At 45.2% G+C, this 24,491-nt stretch overlaps 1 protein-coding gene across 2 annotated transcripts in view; it reads right to left on the bottom strand.

Moving 5' to 3' along the window:
- znf423 (zinc finger protein 423) overlaps positions 1 to 24,491 on the bottom strand; it is a 185,651-nt gene that overhangs the window by 96,925 nt on the left and 64,235 nt on the right. Inside the window, exons 4-20 of one of the 2 annotated variants that reach the window (XM_079501668.1) lie at positions 23,580 to 23,757; positions 22,764 to 22,888; positions 20,769 to 20,870; positions 20,009 to 20,090; positions 19,049 to 19,124; positions 17,886 to 18,175; positions 16,813 to 17,108; positions 15,744 to 16,121; positions 15,003 to 15,175; positions 14,409 to 14,678; positions 13,611 to 13,877; positions 11,956 to 12,106; positions 10,552 to 10,842; positions 9,977 to 10,228; positions 8,769 to 8,953; positions 5,998 to 6,437; positions 3,729 to 3,933 (exon numbers count right to left, since the gene is read on the bottom strand). In XM_079501668.1, the coding sequence (XP_079357794.1) occupies positions 3,729 to 3,933; positions 5,998 to 6,437; positions 8,769 to 8,953; positions 9,977 to 10,228; positions 10,552 to 10,842; positions 11,956 to 12,106; positions 13,611 to 13,877; positions 14,409 to 14,678; positions 15,003 to 15,175; positions 15,744 to 16,121; positions 16,813 to 17,108; positions 17,886 to 18,175; positions 19,049 to 19,124; positions 20,009 to 20,090; positions 20,769 to 20,870; positions 22,764 to 22,888; positions 23,580 to 23,757 (3,761 nt within the window). The remainder of the gene's footprint in view (positions 1 to 3,728; positions 3,934 to 5,997; positions 6,438 to 8,768; positions 8,954 to 9,976; positions 10,229 to 10,551; positions 10,843 to 11,955; positions 12,107 to 13,610; positions 13,878 to 14,408; positions 14,679 to 15,002; positions 15,176 to 15,743; positions 16,122 to 16,812; positions 17,109 to 17,885; positions 18,176 to 19,048; positions 19,125 to 20,008; positions 20,091 to 20,768; positions 20,871 to 22,763; positions 22,889 to 23,579; positions 23,758 to 24,491) is intronic. The other variant, XM_079501669.1, reaches the window with a different exon arrangement.

Raw genomic sequence — 24,491 nt, 5'->3', positions numbered from 1 at the left:
TGTCTGCTGAATGAATGCTCTCTCTACATCTGTCTGCTGAAGGAATGCTCTCTCTACATCTGTCTGCTGAAGGAATGCTCTCTCTACATCTGTCTGCTGAATGCTCTCTCTACATCTGTCTGCTGAAGGAATGCTCTCTCTACATCTGTCTGCTGAAGGAATGCTCTCTCTACATCTGTCTGCTGAAGGAATGCTCTCTCTACATCTGTCTGCTGAATGAATGCTCTCTCTACATCTGTCTGCTGAATGAATGCTCTCTCTACATCTGTCGGCTGAAGGAATGCTCTCTCTACATCTGTCTGCTGAATGAATGCTCTCTCTACATCTGTCTGCTGAAGGAATGCTCTCTCTACATCTGTCTGCTGAATGCTCTCTCTACATCTGTCTGCTGAAGAGATGACAGCCAACAACCCTTCCACATAACTCCTGCGGGTCGCACTCAAGACATAATAATAATAATACAAATATTATTACACATTCTCATTTGTTATTTATAATTCTTATTCATTTTTTTAATTGAGAAACAAGTGGGTATAATAATTCCTAATAATTAAAATTAAACATGTTTTTTATATTGAATCAAATCGTGAGCTTAAAATCGAAAGTCGAATCAAATGTGGATTAGTCATATCGTGCAATGCATCCATACCAGAGAGAGAGAGAGAGAGAGAGAGAGAGAGAGAGAGAGAGAGAGAGAGAGACAGACAGAGACAGACAGAGAGACAGAGACAGACACAGAGACAGAGACAGAGAGAGAGACAGACAGAGATACAGACACAGAGACAGAGACAGAGAGAGAGACAGACAGAGATACAGACACAGAGACAGAGACAGAGAGAGAGACAGACAGAGATACAGACACAGAGACAGAGACAGAGAGAGAGACAGACAGAGACAGACACAGAGAGAGAGACAGACAGAGATACAGACAGTAGGTGCGGTTCCATTAAGCCTTTGCGAAAAAAGGAAGCGTATGATCATTAAGTCGAAAAAAGAAAAGCGAATTGTCGGTGTTTCCATTAAACTGATAAAATGCGCATATGACATAAGTTCATTAAATATGCAGTAGTTGGTACTGTTTTGCCAGTAAAGTGAGGCTCATGTAAAGTATAGTCCTAATCCATGTTCACACCATTGATTTAGGGATTTGATGGGCTTTCTTTACAGTCAAAGAACGATTTATTGTGTAATGCTTGTCTTAATATATTCGGGGCACATGTAGCCTATATGTCGCGGGACTCGATTGGAGCATACTGGTCGTTTATACTGTAAATGGATTGCAGCTGCAAACAGTTGTGGATAACTTGTTTCATCGGCTATATAGACTATAGCCTACACGTTTAGGTTGCTTATCTTATGCAATGAATATAAATATATAAGAATAGATGAAGCGCGGTTCATCTATTCTTATATATTTATATTCATTGGATATTCATGGATTCGAAATCGAATAGCCTGCAGGGACCCGGCAGCTATATATAAAAGTTTAGTCTACTACGCTACTCGTAGTCCACGTGTGTGTGTGTGTGTGTGTGTGTGTGTGTGTCTTGCATCCATACAGTAGCGATCCAGATATCAAAATGATCGGATCGCCCCGATCAACTCGGGAGGATTCAGACTTCATAAGGGATCAATGCTTTCTAATTAAAAACCTTTTCCGCAAGTGTTTCCATACACTATTTGCGCATTTCCCTTTTTTCGAAAAAGCCTAAATCCGCAACCTCCAAGCGAAAAAGTGTTTTTGCGAAAAATGGAGACTTATTCGCATATTGATGTGTTTCCATCCAGGAGATTTTGCGCAAGAGCCTTAATGCGCATAAAAACGGCTTTATGGAAACGCACCTACAGAGACAGAGACAGAGAGAGATGGATAAAGGGCAGGCTCCTCTTATCCATTCACGGCACATAGCAATTGCTCATGCACACACACACACACACACGATCAAACATAAAGAATAGCACTAGCTCTCCGTCTTCAGCCTGCTAGACTGAGCGTGCACATACATACACACACATGCACGCACACACACACACACACACACAGGTTCTTGTGTGGTTAGACTAAACAGAAACAAAGGTGCAGGAAAAAGACACAGAGTCCCTGGAAACATCCTCTGTCTCACTCACACGTGCATGCGCGCACGCACGCACGCATGGCACACACACACACACACACACACACACACACACACACACACACACACACACACACACACACACACACACACACACACACACACACACACACACACACACACACACACACACACACACACACACACACACACACACACACACACACACACACACACACACACACACACACACACACACACACACACACACACACACACAGGTCCCAGGGAACCTGACTGTCAATATCAAGTAGAGCGAACAGCTCCCACAATGCCTTAGAACACACACACACGCACCTGCACACGCACACACACAGTGATGGAACAAGTACTCAAATCAGTCACGTTAGTCAAAGTATCAATACAGCAATGCGGAATTCAAATGTTATACTTGAGTAAATGTACAAAAGTACCAAAATAATCATTATGCAGAATATCCTATTTCAGGTTTTCAAAATGTATCAAAATGCTTTGAAAAGTATTTCTGCATTGCAGTATTGATACTTTTACCAAAGTAAGGAATTTGAGTACTTTTTCCACGACTGCAAGCATTCCTTTTATTCTACATCATTTCTTTCCGTGTATCCTATTCATACTTCAGTTTGAGGTGATAAGGTGACCACTGAAACGGTGGTTAGTAAAAACAGAGAGATGTGTTTGGAGTGGTGAAGCGGTGGTCACCTTATCACCTCAAATTGAAGTGTATGAATAGGCCTTAAGTCAGTGGTTCCCCCCCAAAGTGGGGTCTGGGGACCTCCAGGGGTTCTTGAGGGAGTTCCAGGGCGTCCCCAGCTAAATGATAGTTTGGAACCAAAATGGACCCTTCTGGGTCCATACAATATAAATTGGGGGTTCCAGAGATAGAAAATGCCATTAAATGGGGGTCCGTAGACTAATATGCAGGTCAAACTGGGGGTCCTTGAAATTAAACGGGTTGAGAATCACTTCTAGAGCTGTACAAATCTTCTCTTATGGGGGGGTCCCTGGCATATCTCTCATTAGTGTCAATTTGACGGGCTCATTAGTGTCAATTTGGTTCCAGGGCGTCCCCAGCTAAATGATAGTTTGGAACCAAAATGGACCCTTCTGGGTCCATACAATATAAATTGGGGGTTCCAGAGATAGAAAATGCCATTAAATGGGGGTCCGTAGACTAATATGCAGGTCAAACTGGGGGTCCTTGAAATTAAACTGGTTGAGAATCACTTCTAGAGATGTACAAATCTTCTCTTATGGGGGGGTCCCTGGCATATCTCTCATTAGTGTCAATTTGACGGGCTCATTAGTGTCAATTTGGGGGTCCTTGACATGAACAAGTTTGGGGACCACTGCCTTAACCCATTTTGGGCGGGAACCCCTTTTGGAGTTAGCATTATGTTATGCTTTAGCTATTGAAAAATAGCAGATCTACAAGCTCATAGCGCGCCACCGAGTGGCGCGCTACGAGCTTGTAGTTCTGCTATTTTTGAAAAATCAAAGAACGACTGACATAGAAACATAGCTTTTTCAGTAAACTGTCAGGATGTAGAAGACATTTTTAGAATCTGATCTCAGGTCAGAATGGGTTAAGTCCCTCCCTCCAGCGCTCCTCACCTTGGGTGCAGGCGAGGCCTCGGCCTTCTTATTGCCCTCAGGGCTGATCTCTGGGTGGTCCGTCTGCACGTGGCCCTCCAGGTCCTCCACGCTCTCAAACTTCACCCCACACTCCGGACACCTCAGCCCAGACACGGCCTTCTCTCCCTGGGCTTCCCCCGGCGTGGCAGCCCGTCCCTGGCTGGGGCTCTGGCCGTTAGTGCCCCTAGATTGATTGATTGATTGATTGATTGATTGATTGATTGATTGATTGATCGAAGTACTCCTACAACACAATCTGAAAGGTTGAAGTAGAAATATATCCAGGTCTTGCAGGGTTAACCCATTTTGGGCGGGAACCCCTTTTGTCAGATCGACATATGGAGACAGCCATATATGGAGTGTGTCATGAGGCGTGATGTGGCGTGACGTGTCACAAAGCGTGACCATATATGGAGGCGTGACAATACTATTATCAGTATTCCGATATTAACCTTGCGGGCCGCATTGAGTGAAGGTGGGGCCGCCAGTTGCCCGTGCATGCTATACAGTACGGTATAAAGTATGGGGCGGCTGTGCCTCAGGAGGTAGAGCAGGACGTCAAATGATCCCTGGGACCACATGTCAAAGTGTCCTTAGGCAGGACCTCCGCATTGCCTCCAATGGTTGCCACCATCGGTGTGTGATTAGGGACTTTAAGCAACGACTGTTTCAGGACGGCGACGCTATGTGGAAGTACGGCGGCTATGACGCCGTCGCCGTAGCTGTCAAAATCGTTAAGCAAACAGCCGTCGGTGACGGCGACATTGGTTCCCATGGTGGTCTATGCAGCATGTGTCAAACATAAACACTTTTTTTTTAAAACACCCCGTCACGCGTCAGGTAACTTGCCGATATTGCTTAATTCTTACATGCGCTGGACATGATCAGCAGTGGAAAGAGGAAGGTGCTGGAGCAATCTGTGTTATTCTAAAACCGTTTTAATAAACATGGTTAATATGACAGTATATGGTATTAGTGTTATTTCTTCATTCAGAGCATGCCAACACATTACACAGCATAAGAGAGGTGATGGAGCAATCGGTGTAAATGTATGACAGCTATAATTTCAATAAATATGGTTATGACATGGCGTTGTAGACACTATGTGTAAGTGTAGCTTCTGCCGTAGTAGAAAGGGCTGCGACGGAGAGCAGGTTTATGTATCGAGCACTGATCCATTTCCGGTTGCCGTATCCGACTGGCGTAGCCGTCGTTGCTTAAAGTCGCTAATGTGGGAAGTGAGGACGCTGGCGTTGACTGTTCGCCGGCTTCACCTCCCAATGTATGAATGAATGGACCATTGAAGCGCTTTGAGTAGGCACGTACATAGTGCATAGAAAAGCGCTATAAAAATATGCAATCCATTATCATTATCACTAGACTGTATACTGTACCATATTGTGCTGTACAGTACTGTATTCAGGGGCCGGCCTTATGAATCTGGAGGCTCGTTTTAAGACCAAATTTATGAGGCCTCCATATATACCTATATGACATAATTATTCTGTTGATACAGGTGTATTGATACAATAGTTTTGACTGTTATCGCACGCAGCCATTACTCTCAACAGTTACGCAGCAACAACACCACCTCTCCTCATCCTGTCGTCCCTTCACGAGTGTCTCCCCTTTACATCCCAATGCCGCACAAGGAAATAAGTGTAACTTAACATTGTGGGAGAGAGTAAGGCAGCGAGTGAGCGAGAGAGAGAGAGAGGCCAAGGGTGGCGGGGGGGTTGACTGACACCTGACGGTCAGCCGGCGCTCGGAGGCCCCCCTGAGGGGGGAGGCCTGTTTCAATTGAAACTGGTGAAACATAGCAAAGGCCTCCTATGACTGTATGACTGTTAGTACGTCGGACAAATACCTGCACCCTGTGTGTGTGTGTGTGTGTGTGTGTGTGTGTGTGTGTGTGTGTGTGTGTGTGTGTGTGTGTGTGTGTGTGTGTGTGTGTGTGTGTGCGCGCAGTGAAAAGGGGAGGGGTGGGTGAATGTGGAAAGTGTGATGTAATTTGTATCACAGCAAATTGTTGCACAATAACAGTGTGGTACACAAAAGCAATATTTGTACAGTACATGACAGTAACATGGATGAAAGGTAGTGCGTTATGTCTGGACAGGCATGCAGTAGGTGTTGTGCATGGAGAGAGGTGTACAAACGGAGTGGTTTGGTAGGAGAAGGCGGACAAAAGCGGACGGATAAACGCGGATAAACGGTAAGACGCCCTTTCAATTAGTGGCAAGATTACCTGTTCATGCAGCCGGCACAGAGGCCGTAGGGCAGCCCGTTGACGTCCAGCTTCACCAGCTCCCCTTTGTTCCGGAACTCCTTCAGACACAGCGCGCACTTGTACGTCTTGTGCTGCTGCAGCAGGCCGTTGGGCGACGAGGAGGCCGAGCCGTTGCCTCCTCCTCCTTCTACTACTCCTCTGTTCCCGGCTGCTCCCCCTCCGCAGCCCGTCGCTCCCAGCGTGGAGCCTGCCGAGAGCTTCTGCATGTGGAAGGTGCCGTGGATCTTCAGCTCCAGCGTGGAGGTGACCGTCTGCATGCAGACCACGCAGCGGAAGCCCGTCAGGGAGTTGCGCAGGTCGGGGTGCATCTGGCAGTGCTCGATGAACTCCTCCTCGCTCTGCAGGGGCATCTTGCAGATCCGACACGTCCCCGTGTCCAGGCTCTTACTGTGGGTCACCTGGAGGGGGGAGGGATAAGAACGTTTCTCGTCGGTTGAAGACGTCGTGAAATATTCGTGGTCATCATATGGGAATACTTGACAGTAGATTGCAATTTTTGTGTATTTTTTTAAATATCAAAAGTCCATAAAAAGCCAATTTTAATTACTTCCTTTGAACAACAATGAGCTGCGTGATGATGTGTCGAGGCATGAATGAAAAATGATTTTGATTTCATTCACCAGTTTGATTCCCATTGCTGCACGTTCTTCCAAACACCGCTGATTTTGATTACAGAACTACTCCGTTTTTAATCTCATTCAAGATGACATCCAGACAGTTTTATACTTATTGTGAACTTAATCAGCACGCTATAATATCTACTCTATCTGAAAACATTATAGGTTAGAAATAAGCCATGTAGTAGAAAACATGCTGAGCTTGCAGTCTGTATCTCACTTGTAAGTTTGTAAACACAAAGACTGCAGCCACTAACATCCCATAGCCTGAAGGGATGCGACGCTCCTGTTTCAGAAATGTACAGCCTTTTGTTTCAGACACTGAAACTTCAACATAAATTGCATTGCACGCCCAGGGCGGGAACCCCTTTTGGTGCTTTAAGCATTATGTTGTACTTTAGCTATTGAAAAATAGCAGATCTACAAGCTCATAGCGTGGCACCGAGTGCCACGCTACGAGCATGTAGGTCTGCTATTTTTGAAAAATCGTGAAAATGTGGCGCAAATGTTTGAATATATATTCTTTCAGAGCGAACGTTTTTAACTCAAATCTTTGCTTCTGGGTGGGGGGGTCCCTGGAACAACATATTTTCAGATGGGGTCGGCGGCCAATTACATATCTTTTTGGGGGTCCTTGACATGAAAATGTTTGAGAACCACTGACATAGAAACATAGGGTTTTTCAGAAAACTGTCAGGATTTAGAAGACATTTGTAGAATCGATCTCAGGTCTAAATGGGTTAAGGCGCATTACGAGACCGACCTCCTGGGGAACTTTGTACCCATCTCATATGTCTGTCTGTCTGTCTGTCTGTGTGGCATCCAGGGCTCATCGCCATGCTGGCTTGTGGTGGATCTTTTTGTCAAAATATATATTAGTTTTTTTGCCACAGACATACAAAATGAGTGGACAATAATATTACCAGAAGCACATAAAGAGCTAGCGCTGAATGACCATAACATTTGAGAACCACAGTGTCCACTAGTGCTAGTTGGACTCCTAATATGCCATAGTGCCGTAGTAAATAAGTGCCATTATTCTGAAGAAGAAAAAGCCTGGAGACTTGGCATTCGGTAATTGGGTCTTGTGATCAAAACAACAACATTATAATGGTGTGAAAAAGAAAAACGAATATTTTCCACGGACAAGACCAAGTCTTTGCCACGGACACGTTTGTCCGTGTACAGACATATAGATCAGGGGTTCTCAACGTTTTTGGCCGGGGACCCCCGGAAATGCTTTGGCAATGTCTCGGGACCCCCGCCCCGCCCCCCTCCCGACCCCCAATATAAATTGACTGCTACAATAACCTTAAACCATTTTGGGCGGGAACCCCTTTTGGTGTTTTAAGCATTGTTATAATTTAGCTATTGAAAAATAGCAGATCTACAAGCTCATAGCGCGCCACCGAGTGGCGCGCTACGAGCTTGTAGGTCTGCTATTTTTGAAAGATCGTGAAAATAAAATTTAAAAAAAAAATCTTTTTTTTTTTTGAAAATAATTTGGGGACCCCCTAAAATAATTTGGCGACCCCCCGAGGGGTCACGACCCACGGGTTGAGAACCCCTGATATAGATGACCCCTGGTATCATCATACTCTATAAAGTGATTTTTCACATCTTGTCTACACACATCCTCAATGTTCCGATTGCTCTGACACCCTTGTTATACTTCACACTGTAATGTCTTTTGTCATATTTTAGTCACCTGGAATGTGTTAGTGTTTTAGATTTTAGTCGACTAAATCTACAGTTGATTTAGTCGACTAAAATGTATTTTGGCAGGCCTTAATGCTGTGGTAATGGCTTGCTGAAAATAGCCGATCTACAAGCTCACAACGCGTCGCAGCTTGTAGTGTAAAGTGTAAGTGTAAGTGTAAAATGACTTGTGTCTTACTTACTGGATCTTTTGTCCACTAGTCCCTTGCAAACATTTTAGTCTAGTTTTAATTTGTTGATGAAATGGTCAATATACTTAGTCCTAGTTTTACTCATCATAGCCTATAGTTTTCATTTAGTTTTCGTCAGTGAAAAAAAGGTAGTCGACGAACATTTTTCGTCATAGTATTAGTCGAGGAAATCAACACTGGTGCACCGCTACGCCGACGTTACCTTGTGCTCGGTGAGCGTGAGCAGCGAGGGGAAGCGCTCGCCACAGATGGGACACATGTAGTGTTTGGCCGGCCCGCGGTGCGTCTGAGCGTGCTCCCGGAGCCCGCTCTCCGAGAAGAACGTCCTGGAACACACGTTGCACTTGTGGTTCCCCTTGATGAAGTCGGCCTTCTTCTTGCGCGAGCCTGGCGTAAAAGAGACAGTAAACCATCAGCAGCGTGTTCGGCCTACATAATCATCGTCATAGTAATATGCAGATCATGAGAAAACGTGGCCCCAGGGCACCAACACGCAAAAGCCTAACTTGTTATATTAGTTGACAAATCTCGCTCTGTTCTGTGTTGTTGTTTCCGATCGCCACAGCTGTGGATTTTTCAACTCAAACACAAACGATGGCACTATTTTCAGGTGGATTTTCAGGAAACAATTGCGATGCCGTTATTCTTCAAATGTTAGTGAAAACACCGGCAGGGAACAGGAGTTAGAGATTCATTTATAACGTAGTCAACATGTTAATAATAATAATGATAATGATAATCTATTATTTTTGCAGTTGCATATAGTCGACTACAGGCAACATTTGGCCAATCAGATTCAAGCTATCCAAATCCTTAGTGGGAGACATATGTGACTAAATTTGACTGAGGGACTGCCATTGGATTTTTTTGAATTTTCGTTTTTTCATGTCATATGAAAGCAGGGAATCATAACTTCAAATTGATATTGGTTGTTCAGTTTGACCCACCAGTTTTGGAGATATGGCTTATAGAGTGATGTCTTACAGAAAACAACGAGTTGAGAAAACAGGCTTGAAAGGTTCACTTCTGTGGTCTCTAACATAATTACACCTAGCTACATGTTTAAGCATTTAATTCATATTTACATTTTCAGCTCAGATTTCAGCTCCGAGACTTATTTCAGACATGCTCTAGTATGTGAAGAGTCTGCCTGTGCTATTAATCCATTCTGGACGGGAACCCCTTTTGGTTTCCGCATTATGTTGTACTTTAGCTATTGAAAAATAGCAGATCTACAAGCTCATAGCGCGCCACCGAGTGGCGCGCTACGAGCTTGTAGGTCTGCTATTTTTGAAAAATCGTAAAAATATATATTTTTTAATTTTGACGCCAGGCCTAAATGGGTTAACTCATTTAAAAAAAAAAGAAAACATTTTTGTAGTGAATAATAATAAGAGAGCAGGGCTTTACAAGCATCGTCCTCTCCGGGCCGGATGTTGTGGTCTCTGAGGCGGTGGTTCTGCAGCAGGGACTCCATGGTGTAGGCGGCTCCGCAGATGTCGCAGGCGTACATGGGCTCCGACGTGTCCACTTCCTCCTCGCCGCCACTCGCCTCGTGGCTGTTGACCTCCTGACCTCCTGCTCCGCCCTTCAGCAGCATGTTCTGGAGGTCGGCTTGCTCGGCGGCCGCCACCGTCGTTCTCTCCACCGCGCCTCCTCCCACTGTGTTTACAACAAAGGTTTTTATAGTTAACGAAAACTAACATTGAATTACATTGAAATAAATATAAAACATTTTCGTTAGCTGAACTAAATCAAAACTACAATAAAAAAAGATACTGATAACCGAAACGGTATTGTGGATTTACAAAACTAACTGAAACAGTTAGATTTAGTTTGTAGATGATTGGTGGTTCATCTGTAACTAAATCTATTAGCATTTTAGTAGTAAATCCAGTCTAAAAACAAATTAAACAAACTGAATTAGATTTATTTTCAATTAAAAACGAACTGAAACTAATCTAAAATGAAAAATCGGTTAGAACCTTGGTTTCCTCCTCCTCCTCCTCGTTTGGAGGCCGGCGGCATCCCGTTGGGCGTGCCGTTGTGGCTCCCTCCGCTCGCCGCTCCCCCGTTGCTGCCGGTGACGCCGCCGCCGGGTCCGTCGAACACGCAGTGCTTCTCTCGCAGGTGCCTCTCCAGCAGCGTGAGGGCGTGGAAGGCCTTGCTGCAGAAGCGGCAGTTGAACTTCTTGCTGTGCGTGGTGATGTGACACTGGAGCTCCACCTCCGTCCCGAACGTCTCCCCGCAGAAGATGCACTTCCTGGGCTTCAGGCCTATAGCAATGGACAAGAGCAGCCAGGGTTAGTGGGCTTAGAATTTCACTTCCACCTAAAAACACCCTGGGGCCGGAGATAGGCTACAAGCAGGGATTTGCATTTCAATCACCCAAACATTCCTTCATTTAAAAAAGGTGGATACTTTAAAGTTTCAGATCAGTACTAACGAAAATGTACTAACGGTGTTGGTCCGACGTACTAACAGTCCGACATGGCCAGTTAACACTTATACTGCCACCTGCTGGACGCACAGCCAACCTCATACTGCAGAGGCGATTTCAATGCTGCACTCACTGGACCCACATCCTGTTTTGGGTGTCCATGTTTAATGCTAAATAAATAGCGTCAATGCTAGCGAGCTAAAATTAAGCCAACCTTGCTCTAGAAAGCGCCAATGTTTCCATCTAGACCACCGGATAATCAGCAAAGACCTCCGAACATCGCGCGTTTTATCCAAACCACGGAGAGCTCCGTAGATTTCGAGTTATTCAGCTTTTTAGTCAGCCGGTATAATGGGAGGTGGACGGCAGCGCGGTTGCGCAATCCGGTCTAGGATCGCTAAAGAAGGAAAGGCCAAGCGAAAATAATAACGAAAATATAGAAATCAGCCATCCGGTTTGATATCAATAATAAAGCTTATCAGACGGAACATGACGCCAGAAGCAGTTGCTAGTTGGATTCCTTCTGACGGAACGTTCCGCCACAAGCAGCTAATTGGTTAAGATGGCCGGCTAAGACTAACCCGTGACTCCGACATGCGTGGCCGGTTAAGACCCACCCATGGCTTCCGTGTGCAGTTAGGGTTTGGTTAGGGTGTCGGACTGTCAGACCAAAGACATGCACCCTTGGTTCCCATGTGGATCATATAAAGTCTAATATCAAAGAAATACATAAAACATGTGATGGGGTACTTCTGTGGCCCAGTGGTCATCGCCTTGTGGCTTGAGGTGGACAAGCCAGTAGCGCAACGTTAGACACGGCAACTCGCTGGCTTTAGTCCGCTTGAGACGGCGGCCCGCCCCCCGTGGCAGTCTAGCAGCGGAGCACTCCCTAACCCACTCACTGGTGAAAGGTATTGGGAGGGAAAAGACACTTGGTGGTGGTCCGTACCTGCAGCCAGGCTCCCGGCCAGGCTGGAGGTCTGGCCCAGGTGGTTGTGTTTGACGTGGATCTGGAGGTCTGTCTCCTTCCTGAAGTCCCAGGCACACGCCGTGCAGCGGAACATCTTCTTCTCGTTGCTGTGCTTCACCGCCAAGTGGACCTGGACATCAGCAGCAAAAGTACTACATCAATATCTTAGAGCAGAGGTCTACGACAGGGCTCCGGGACCCCTAGGGGGTCCTCAGAGCTACTAAAGGGGGGGTGGGGGGGGGTCGCCAAATTATCTTGTGGGATAGGAGCATCTTTTACAGTAACCACTTGAACCCTAGCACCCTATTCTGAGGGGGAAGGGGAACATTAGCCGGAAATAGCAGATCTACAAGCCACAACACCTCACTCCCTCAAGGACCCCTGGGGGTCCCCGGACCCCACTTTGGGAACCACTGTCTTAGACCAGTACTCCGGGGACCACCAGTGGTCCTTGAAGGGGTTCCAGGTGGTCCCCAGCTAAATGGAGAGTCGGTAACCAAATGGGCCCTTTGTGGGATCTTTAACTCTTGAGTGTATAAAATGTTACACTCTCAAGAGTTAAATTATTGTTAAACCTCTGAGTTACTTAATTTCCAAGTAGTCTACACCATGGGTTCTCAACCCGTGGGTCGCGACCCCTCGGTGGGTCGCCAAATTATTTTGGGGGGTCCACAAATAATTTTCAAAAAAATAAAATAAAAGTTTTTTTTTTTTTTTTTGCAACTGAATGGCTGGAAATGAAGAGTTTACATAGTACACATAGTACATGCATACACCTTCCCTAATGATTATATCTGGGTTCAGTATTTATTTATGGTGTATTGTCTCTATTATTAAGGTTATTGTAGCAGTCAATTTATATTGGGGGTCGGGAGGGGGCGGGGCGGGGGTCTCGAGACATTGCCAAAGCATTTCCGGGGGTCCCCGGCCAAAAACGTTGAGAACCCCTGGTCTACACAATTAGAACATTTTGAAGAATTGTTATTTTGATTGTTTGCCTGTTATATCTCTCCTAAATATAGCATGGAATCGTGGACAAAAACCAAATAATATTTCTTCTTAATCCTTAGTTTTGGGTCTGAGAGACCAAACCTCGTGGTCCGTGGCTCAAATGCTGAATAAATAGTGGGCCCATGCTAGAAGGCTTTCTTACCTTTATTTGTAGTTGTTACATCCCCACCAAAGAGGTCCAGGTGTTATTTTGTGCAAAAGTGCATTATTGGCTATTTCCCCTAATATAAGCTCCTCAATGGGGGGTGAGTTTTTCCGCTAGTTATTTCCATCGAAATAAGTAGTAAATTATGCCGCCTTGGATACTATTTAGTATTTACATTATGAAGAGGGGATATATACAAAAAAATTTTTTTTGAGCGATGGAAATAAGCGAATTAGCACAACACCCCAACAAAAGAAATACTAAAAACACCCCAATGCCCCATTCAATTCAATGCAATTCAATTAAATTAATTGAGGGCTTATGGTAGGGGAAATAGCCAATAATGCACTTTTGCACAAAAGAACACCTGGAACTCTTTGGTGCGGACGTAACAACTACAAATAAAGGAAAGAAAGCATTCTAGTATGGAATTCTCCTTTAAGATGTTTCCGCCACAGTCCCATCCGTCCATGCTCACCTGTATGGAGACCTTGGAGTCGAAGACCTCCTGGCACAGCGTGCAGTGGTACAGCACGAAGGTGTGCATGTCCAGCAGGTGCTTCTGCAGGTCGTCCACGGAGGAGAACTGCTTGTCGCAGCTCTCGCACACGTACTGCGTGGAGGTGGTGGTGTAGTGCACCGTCAGGTGCTGCAGCAGAGCCTCCTGGGACTCAAAGTCCTCCTTGTTGCACTGCGGACACGACTGCCGCCTCAGCAGCATCTCCAGGTGGGACTTGAGGTGGGCCTGGGAGGGAGGGAGGGAGGGGGTAGGGTGCAGAGGTTAATATAACTTATCCACGTTTCGAAGCTCACAATACGTCACAATACATTGAGCTTGTGCATCTGCCATTTTTGCATGCCACAGTTGTGCAAGGACGTATAAAATAGCGCTTATATATATATATATATATATATAGTTTCTTTGTTTTATTCCATTTATGTAATGTAATATTTTTCCACATGTATACACTTTTCATAAAATGTTGGCGTTGGAACATTATGAATCGAAATTACAATTCCATTTGCCTTTTAGGCTTCGTAATAAAAAATGCACAGTGCACATATTATGACAAATAACTGAAATATACCAAGAAATTACTGAAATTTTTATGAATGTTATACTTATAAAATAAAGTATAGCTGATCTACAAGCTTTACAGCGTTGTACTCTTGTAGATTTCTGCTTTTTTACTGTATGAACATTTCTCAACACGGACACGATTATGACAAAATAAGACTAAAATATCGTGTAACAACTGTGACGACCCTATAGTACCTGGAAGCCCTCGAAGCTGCCAAAGCGCAGGTCACACTGGTTGCACGGGTAGTCGCCGTTGGAGCCGGCGGCGGGCGTGGAGTCGCCCATCCTGTGGCGTTTGGGGGAGGAGATCTCCACGTCCGAGGAGGCGGGGCTGAGGTCGGCCACCTTGGCCTGCCGCTTGTTGTTGGCCAGCGGGATGTTCTTGTGGTTCTCCTTGATGTGCTTGGTCAGCTTGAGGAGCGAGCCGAAGATGGGCGAGTTGGTGCAGTAGGGACACGAGTACACCTGCAACAGGACGAGGAGGAGGAGGGGGGGCGACCACCACCAAATCATAAGCGCTATCGTTAGAAACAAATACAGTTTAACGTGTCAAATGCATTTCACAACTAAGAAAAAAAATGTTTTCATCAGTCACCATTTCTAATCAAAACTAGGGGATGTACTGCAGGGTTTTAGCGGTTAAAAGGTGAAAGACAAGTTAAAGTGTCGTATCTGACCACCATGAAGGACTGTGGTGTGGTGGTTAATATCTGACCACCATGAAGGACTGTGTTTAGCGGTTAATATCTGACCTCCATGAAGGACTGTGTTTAGCGGTTAATATCTGACCTCCATGAAGGACTGTGACGCCGACTGCAGGATGGGGGACTCCAGCTTGGCCACGCCTCCTCCTCCGACCCCTACCATGGAGTTGCAGTGGGTCTGCTGGATGTGTTCCGTCAGCGACGACTCCGTCAGGAAACCCATGGAGCACTGGTTGCAGAAGAAGGCATGGTTCCCTTCTGAAGAAGAACACTACGTTAGCTCATGATATCAACCCATGGAGCACTGGTTGCAGAAGAAGACATGGTTCCTACTATACGTCAGCTCAAGACATAGTGCTGTGTACAAAGGCAGAGGTCCTGCACTTCAACGTTGATGAGAACCTGGCTATCTCAGTCAGAACTGGACCAGAGTATCAGTACTGCATCACGTCAAAATGTCTTGGAACTAATCTAGCGTCGTGTTTATAAGAAGAAATGTTCCAGTACTAGCACTACTCAGTATGAAAATAGGATTGATGAGATCAGAAAACGGCAAACAATTTTTAATTTCTACTAATGAAATGATGTCTTATAGAGAGCTTACCAAACAGAAACTCAGCATTAACCACTTTCAACTTCACTACTTTCGGCATATTAAAAAGAAAATCCAAAATGTTGGATGAATGTTGTTTAATTGACAAAAAATGAAAATACCAGATCTACACAGCCGTCACCGTGCACCACGTGAGCTCGGCCATTTTCCTTATTATATCGGGGCTTAAGCGGTTAAACCTCGACGCACGAACCCATACGGTAACAAACCCACCTAATGTGGTGGATCCGGCTACGATGCCTCCGGGCAGGCAGTGGGTCACCCTGATGTGCTCCTGCAGCGAGTTAATGTCTCCGAACATGTCGGGGCAGTAGTTACAGTGGAAGGCCGACACGTTGGTGAACTGCAGCAGGGGGAAAGCCGCCACCGTTCGGCCCCCGCTGTCACCCGTCCGGTGGGCCTTGCGCACGTGTTCGTTGAGGTTGTAGAGCGTGGGCAGGGTGTCCAGGCACAGCTGACACGTGTGGCTCTGCTGGGGCTTGTCGGCGTGGATGGTCTTCAGGTGGATCTCCAGCACAGCTAGGCTGTGGAAGTCCCTCTTGGAGCAGTACGGGCACGAGTACGTCACTTTGGCCCAGCTGCCTCCCCCACCTACACACAGAGAGAGAAAGATAGAGAGAGACATCGCTTTGAAGGGTCGGAAAGACTGGAAAGGCGCTAAGTGCTGCTTACTTAACACATTGACGAGCATACTCGTCAATTGAAATCCAACAGTTATTTGACTGCCATTGTCAAGTACAGTATACTCGTCGTTTAAGGTTTTCAGGTTCTACTGTACGTTGTATAACGTACAGTAGAACAATAAAGTCTTATCTATCTATAGAGCGCCGCAGTCCCGCCCCCGACGACAGGTCCGGAAGAGAATTCCCCATAATTTTTTCCCATAGACGTTTCAAAAAGTATTTAATTAAAGACCTTTTAAGCCTCGAAAAAGCCAACTCTTGTTGTGACAAATCATGACAATAAACACAATGTTTTGGGCTGATCAATTAATTAGAAAAAAAAACACTTTTTTGTAGTTTTTCTTCTTTCTAATCATTTGATCGGCCCAAAACATTGTGTTTATTGTCATTTGTCACAACATGATTGGGTTTGTCTGAGGCTTAAATGTCTTTAAAAAAATACTTTTTGAAACGTCTATGGGAAAAATGAATGGGGAATTCTCTTGCCTGTCGTCGTCATGAAAGGGGGCGGGACTGCGACGCTCTACTGGAGCGACTTACAAAGATATGTCATGTATAGTTTTGCCAGCAGCAGAGTGCAACAGACTCCCATACTGTACCTCCAACATGGTGGCCCAGGACGATCCCCAGGTCCTCCACCACGCTGTCGATGGCTCTCCTGCGGCTCCGTCCTTCGCTGCCCAGCTGGATGACGGGTTTGAGGGTGGAGTCGGGCGTGGAGCCTCGCTCCAGGCTGGCGCTGGAGTCCGGGGTGGCGGAGCTCATGGACGCCACGCTGCCCAGCGCGGGGTCCGGGCTGGCGGCGCTGTGGATGGACGAGTCAGGCTGCCGGTGGCTGTCCAGGTGGCAGTACACGTCCTCCACGGAGGGGAACTGTTCTGAGCACACGGGACATCTGTAGGGAGGGACGGGACGCAGAGAGAGAGGAGAAAGGACCACGCTACGTTAAAAACCACTTAGGCTGTATACTTCGTTGTCTGGTAGGTGTCCCATGGGCGAGCATGGAATTCTCTTCGCGTTTGAGTAAGGACGCGCTGTGATTGGCCAGTGCACTTGCACAGTAGCCACTTTGAGTGGCAGTCGGGGCAAACGATCTCGCCAGAACATGATTTACTATTCTGTCCATATCGGGTCGCAACTCGAACGGGGCTGAGTCGGCTAAACGAACTTCGCAGCGTTCGACACGGCAACGGGCGCTCGGTAGTGTCTCTCGTGGCTCAAGTTCGCTTAAGACGGCGCCCCTCCGTCACGGTCTAAAAAATTAACTTTATCCCCTACTAGTAGGAGGCTGGCGTGACCATTTACTCAAACACGAAGAGGATTCCATGCTCATGTTCCATGGGGGACTGCGGACACATCAGTGCCACTGAACAACAACAAAGTAAAATGAAAAAGTCTTACATTACATACATACTGTACAACACTGGCTTCATGGGACTCATTTGAGGGTCGGGACAATTTTTAGGTGTCTCTTCATTTTTTGTTTCCTACATTTTGTTTTTAATTATGATTATTTTCAAAAAACTTCCCCCCCCAAAATAACTTTTCATGAATTAAAAACCAAATTCAATGATTTATTTTTCATAAAAATCTAAGAAATTCCATAAATTAGAACAAAATGTTTAATAAGTTGTGAAAATAGTGTTTCCCACTGCACTGTATTCTACCGTACTTGTGTTTGCGGTTGGCGTGCTGCGTCTCGATGTGCGCCAGCAGCGAGGCCTCGTCCAGGAAGACGTCGGGGCAGTGGATGCACTGCAGGTCGGCGCGGTCCGACAGCTGCGGGTGTCTGGTCAGCACGTGTTTCTCCAGCTCGTCCGTCAGGCTGAAGGTCTCCTCGCAGTAGTCACACATGTACAGGTCCTGGTCCAGCAGCTCGCCGTCTCCCCCGCTCCCCGCCTTCTTCCCCCCGCCGTCGCGCTCCGCCCGCAGCGCCAGGTGCTCTCTGTTCTTGCGGTGAGCCTGGAATTAGAGGGCCGAACGGGGGCGGAGGACACGTTCAGACACCTTTTCCGCCGGTTGCTTCAGTTCTTTTTTGGTTCCGTAGTCCATGAGCCAGAGCTCCAAAATTGGAACGATAATTATGCAAATTATGCAATTAGGCAAAACCATACCTATATTAGATTGTTATCACCATGAAACTTTTTAAATATGCAAATGAGGCATTATATAGGACAATATGCAAAAAATAGAAAATATGAAAAAGCTACTACTGTGGAAGGGTTATCATATATTAATTTAATTATATTGATCCTATAAACAATTTAATATAGGTATAGTTTTGCCCACTCAATTCAAAATTAACGTTCCAATTTTGGAGCTCTGGCTCATGGACTAAACCAAAAAGAACTGAACCGGTTCCCATTGGGAACCAAGCGGTGGAAAAGGGGTCTCAGAGGACAGACTCTGGCTCTGACTCGTACTACTGTTCATTTTGACGGAAACATTTGGGACATTTGTGGTCGTAGTGGTTGTTGTATAATTGTAATATTACACGAGAGGGTGTTCTTTACCATCATTGATGCACTTCTGTGCTGCCTTCCGGAACTCGCCCTGCAGGCATTCATGACTTTAAAGAACACACACTCTCGTGTAATATTGCTTAAGTGTGAGTCGACTAAATCTACAGTTGAGACCTAAAATGTATTTTGGCGGGCCTCTATGGTGTCGTAAATGAATGCCTGATGTTACGCTTCGTTGCATGCTGAAAATAGCCGATCTACAAGCTCACAAATCAATCGTCAATACAATTTTACAAAACAGATCATTACAAAACTATGATACTTCCCATGAAGAGAATAGTATGACAGTAGTAATGGTATTAGGATACTGTACCTGCATATGGCTCTGCAATGAGGAGGTGGAGGAGAAGCCACGTTTACACACACTGCACTTGAAGGGTTTACTGGAGCTGGAAGAGGAAACACAAAGAAGAATTGGAATCACATTTAGTTAGGTTTTTGCTTGCTTATGATCCTTGATGACTATTTCTATGTACAGTTGGGTGCCACCGATATTGTCCCTTATCATTTGACCCATTTAGGCCTGACCTCAACATTTTAAAAAATCCTTCTAAATCCTCCAGTTTTCTGAAATAAATATTTTCACGATTTTTCAAAAATAGCAGACCTACAAGCTCGTAGCGCAGATCTGCTATTTTTCAATAGCTAAATTATAACAATGTTTAAAACACCAAAAGGGGTTCCCGCCCAAAATGGGTTAACTGTCCTTTTGCGCAGATCACGCAAACCTCAGCAAAAAGAAAAGGACAATATCGATGGCCTCCAACTGTATCTGATGTATTGCCATAATGTTTTTCTTGCTTACTGTAAATCGCTCTGGATTAACTAAATTGTAAATTGAAATTGTAAATTCATAAAAAATTAAATACAAAATGAATCATAGTAAGAAATGAAATTTAAAAAAATCATAATAAACTACTGAAAGGAAACAAAATCAACATTCTTTCTTTAACCCATTTTGGCCTGACGTCGAAATAAATAAAAAGTCTTCTGAAAGAATATAATTATATTCAAAGATTTGTGCCGCATTTTCACAACTTTTCAAAAATAGCAGACCTACAAGCTCATAGCGCGCCACTCGGTGGCGCGCTATGAGCTTGTAGATCTGCTATTTTTCAATAGCTAAAGTATAACATAATGCTTTAAAACACCAAAAGGGGTTCTCGCTCAAAATGGGTTAAACATTCGGATTTGTGCTGAATTATTCAAAAGGAATAGGATCAAAGTCAGACACAGAACAAAAGAACAAGAAAAGAGGATGAAAAGAAGTCACCTGTGTGTCTTGAGGTGAATCTTCAGGTGATCGGAGCGGGAGAAGGCAGCCTCACACTCCTGACAACTATATTTCTTATCGCCTGCATCGAGACAATATGGAGATGAGAGAATGGGCACTCATAAGTTATGACGGCTCCTCTGCACGCAGTGTAAAGCCTGAGTTGGGTCTCACGCCTAAAATAGCCCAACTACAAGCTCAGGTGAGCTTGTAGATCGGCTATTTTGGGTGCGAGACACTATAAGGGATATTTCACTTTCAAAAAATGTCTTGGGTCATTTCATCGTCTACTCAGGCTTTCGTGAACCCCCAGGACGGTTTTTAAAATTACTTCATTCAGTATTTAGATATTTGATATGCATTTTATCAGACACGTCCCCTTCTTCAAACTCCATTATAACCAGGCTAGATTTATTTAAAACGCCCGTCCTTGGGTCTGGTCACCGATATTGTCCTTCAAATAAGAGAGAGAGAGAGGGGGGGGGGGGGGCATGTTTTTGATTTTTCAATTCATTTTTCATTTTTATATTTTTAAGATTTTTTGGGAGATTTATTTTAATGGAACTTAGTTTTTTTTCATTTCCCCCAAACCTTAAAAAAGTCACCAGAACATGGTTACACACGGTTTAACATGGTTTGAAGGTACAACTTAAACACTGTCCCGGGGTGCTCCCAAAAGCCTGAGAAGACGATAAAATGACCCAAACATGTTTTTGAAAGTGAAATATCCCTTAAGTATAAGGTCACAAATGTGCTTTACGCGTCAGAAGTGTCGGCTTCCCCCTTCCCTTCCAAAGGGACGGAGCTTCCCGTGGCAGCGTGTTGACCGCGACGGCATTGACGAGCGCCAAGTCCAATGTGTCTGATGATTGGACAATTCAACATTGGTGAACAACGCCAACCAATAGGAATAAGAAGCGCTGACAGTTGTCCCCACTCATGCGCAAAATAGCCGTCCCTATTTTGGGTATTACAGGTGAAAAGTAACGTTTCGAAAAAATGGCAGACCCACATGGTCACAACGCATCGCATCACGACGTGCTGTGAGCCTGTACAGTTGGAGGCCATCGATATTGTCCTTTTCTTTTTGCTGAGGTTTGCGTGATCTGCGCAAAAGGACAGTTAACCCATTTTGGGCGGGAACCCCTTTTGGTGTTTTAAACATTGTTATAATTTAGCTATTGAAAAATAGCAGATCTACAAGCTCGAGCTTGTAGGTCTGCTATTTTTGAAAAAACGTGAAAATATTTATTTCAGAAAACTGGAGGATTTAGAAGGATTTTTTAAAATTTTGAGGTCAGGCCTAAATGGGTCAAATGATAAGGGACAATATCGGTGGCACCCAACTGTACATCAGCTATTTTTGAATAGCCGAAGTGTTCAAATAGGACTTAAGTGGCTAAATTCCACATGCTGCGATCACAATAGCTCGGCAGTGTTTGGCGTCAGTTTGTAGCAATGTCAGTCCAATGAAAGTACAAACATTGAATTCAACTTAAATTAAAGTTTATTCCAGTGGTTCTCAACCAGTGGTCCGGGGACCACCAGTGGTCCTTGAGGGGGTTCCAAGTGGTCCCCGGCTAAATGATGGAAAGTTGGTAACCAAGTGGACCCTTATAGCCTAGATCTTTAACTCTTGAAAGTGAAAAATGAAACCAAATTTGATACTCTCAAGAGTGGAAAGGAGAGACACCCGCACACTGCCACTTGCTGGGTTCAGAGCATTTATTAAAGCAACGTGGTGTCCCTCCTTTCCACATTGTATATGCCTCGTCATCATCGCACCTGCTCCAAATTACCTACCGGGTGTGCGGAAGTCATCTCTCTATAAATACTCTCAAGAGTAACATTTTTGTTAAACGTTTGCCTGGTACCAACATCAATACAGCATGGAATTGTGGACAAAATCGTATAGAACGATAACAAAAAAAAATCGTTTTCGGTCTGCGAGGCTAAATCTCATCAAAATGATGGCTCCGTGGCTCAAATGCCGAATAAATAATTGACCTTGATATGAAAAGGGTTGAAAACCACTGATCTATATAGAGGGTATGCGTATGCATAAAGTGAATGGCAGATCCAGTGGCAAAGTGAGAGGAAAAGTTAATTTAATGTTGTTTAAAGTTGTTTAATGCAGTCAGGACTTTTCTGCATGGATGTATGGGCTGTCAAGAAAGTCGTTTTTTGCCACTCAGTAGGCGTTCCCGCATAACTTCCGGGTATGATGATGATGTCACGTGCATACCCTCTATTCCAGTGGTTTTCAACATATTTCATAGTCCATTATTTATTCAGCATTAAGAGCAACGGACCACCATTTGATGACATTTAGCCTCTCAGACCCAAAACTTCGAATATTTTGTTGTTGTTGAATAATATTTCCATGCTGTATTGATGTTGGTACCATTAGGAGAGAAAACAGCAAACGTTGATAAAAACATTCTCTAATTGTGTAGACTTGACTTGTATAAATTAAGTAATGCAGATGTTTAACAATAATGTAACTCGTGAGAGCGTAAAAAGGAAACCAAATGGACCTCATGTTACGCTCTCAAGCGTTAAAGATCTATAAGCATCCACTTGGTTACCAACTCTCCATCATGTAGCTGGGTGAGCAGACCACCTGGAACCCCCTCAAGGACCAGTGATGGTCCCCGAACCACTGGTTGAAAACCACTGCTCTATTCCAAAGAGAGTTAAAAAAAAAAAAAAAAAAACATCCTAATCATGTGGTGTTTCCAGCGCCGCGGCCCACCTGTGTGCAGCTTCACATGGCGGTCGCGGCTCCTCTTGTGTTTGAACAGCCTGCTGCAGAAGGTGCACTTGAAAGGCAGTTTGTCACTGTGGATCTGCTCGTGGCGCTTCAGGTAGCTCAGACGACTGGAGGGGAGGGAGAGGAAGAGGGAGAGGAGGGGTGAACAGAGGAGCACAACACAAGGACTTTTGAAAAATTGTGAAAATGTGTGCAAATCTTTGTATATATATATATATTCTTTCCCAGTGAATGTTTTGAACTCTTTGCTTCTGGGGGAGTCCCTGGAACAACATATTTTGAGATTGGGGTCCGCGGCCAATTACATATAATTCTGGGGGTCCTTGACATTAAATAGTTTGAGTACCACTGACATGTACCACTGACTGAAAAAATATATATTCAATGATTTGGGCAACATTTTCACGATTAAAAAAAAATAGCAGATCTAGTGCCGCGCTACGAGCTTGGTATCTTTTAACTATTTTTCAACAGCTAAAGTATGACATAATGCTTAGAACACCAAAGGGGGTTCCCTTCCTGAATGGGTTCAAAATGGTGTGCTGTGATTATTTTACTTTTTTTTTTAACTTTTTCTGTTTTGTATGTGTCTATGGAGTTAACATTACTCGAATAGACCCCCCCCCCCCAGGTGTAGTTATTATAATATTCAAATGTATTCCCTGTGTATTTTTGGTTTCTTCCTGAAAAGCTGAAAGCCTTGGAGTCCATCTTTAAAGATGGCGTGCCATAGTTTTGTACTTGCTCCGTTTTGTGTGTACGTCTATGATGTTAACGTGACTCTGATGTTTTCCTCACCTGAACGACTTGTCGCAGAACTGGCAGGGGTAGGGCAACCCCGCCCCGCCCTCCTCCTCCCCGCCCGTGCCCATGCCCAGGTCACAGCACCCGTCTGCCATTTGGGAGGGCGACGCCACGTCCTTACTGGAGGGGGACGAGGGCACCCAGGACAGGCCGGCGGGGTCGTCGTCCCCGTCTGACACACACACACAGAAAGACAGACGGAGAAGGATGGGTGGACAGAGCGGGAGGGAGGGTAGAAAGAGAAAGACACAGAGAAAGGAGAATAAATATAAGCATTGCTACAATTCACACTGGAAGAGGCTGTCTGCGTGTATGCGTGTGCGTGTATGCGTGTGTGTGTGTGTGTGTGTGTGTGTGTGTGTGTGTGTGTGTCGGAAGGGGTGGGGGTTGGGGGGTAAAAAAGAGGGAAGTATTAGAATGATGAGGAGGACTTTACATCTCTCTTGCAAGCCAAATGGGGGATAGGGGCTGTGGGAGTTCAAATGAGAGGGAGGGATATTCAAAAGGAAAGAAACACATTTATCCTAGTAACTAAAACACGCACACACACACACACACACACACACACACACACACACACACACACAATGAGGATGGCAAAGCCACAGAGACAGAGAGAGAGGGAGTGAAACAGAAAGTGGAGACTCTCTCTCTCTCTCTCTCTCGCCCCGGCAGCAGAAGCAACATCTAAATAGAAGGCTCCAAGAACTATGTATTCCCGACGGAGCTCAGAAATAAGGACACAGTGTATTTTCTCTCCCTTCGCTGGTCCCTCCGCGGCCATCCCTCGTTCCACCCCTCCCTCTCTTCACCTCCCCCTCGCCTCCCGGCCCGGCCCGTCCCGTCCCTCCGCCCGTTCCCCGAGGACCCTCGCGGATCCTCATCATATTTTCATTAGGGCCTTGG

Source organism: Electrona antarctica, assembly GCF_951216825.1.
Source record: "Electrona antarctica genome assembly, chromosome: 5".
Taxonomy (NCBI): Eukaryota; Metazoa; Chordata; class Actinopteri; order Myctophiformes; family Myctophidae; genus Electrona; species Electrona antarctica.
Note: the sequence above shows the minus strand (reverse complement) of the source record. Positions and strands in the feature narration are given on the sequence as shown.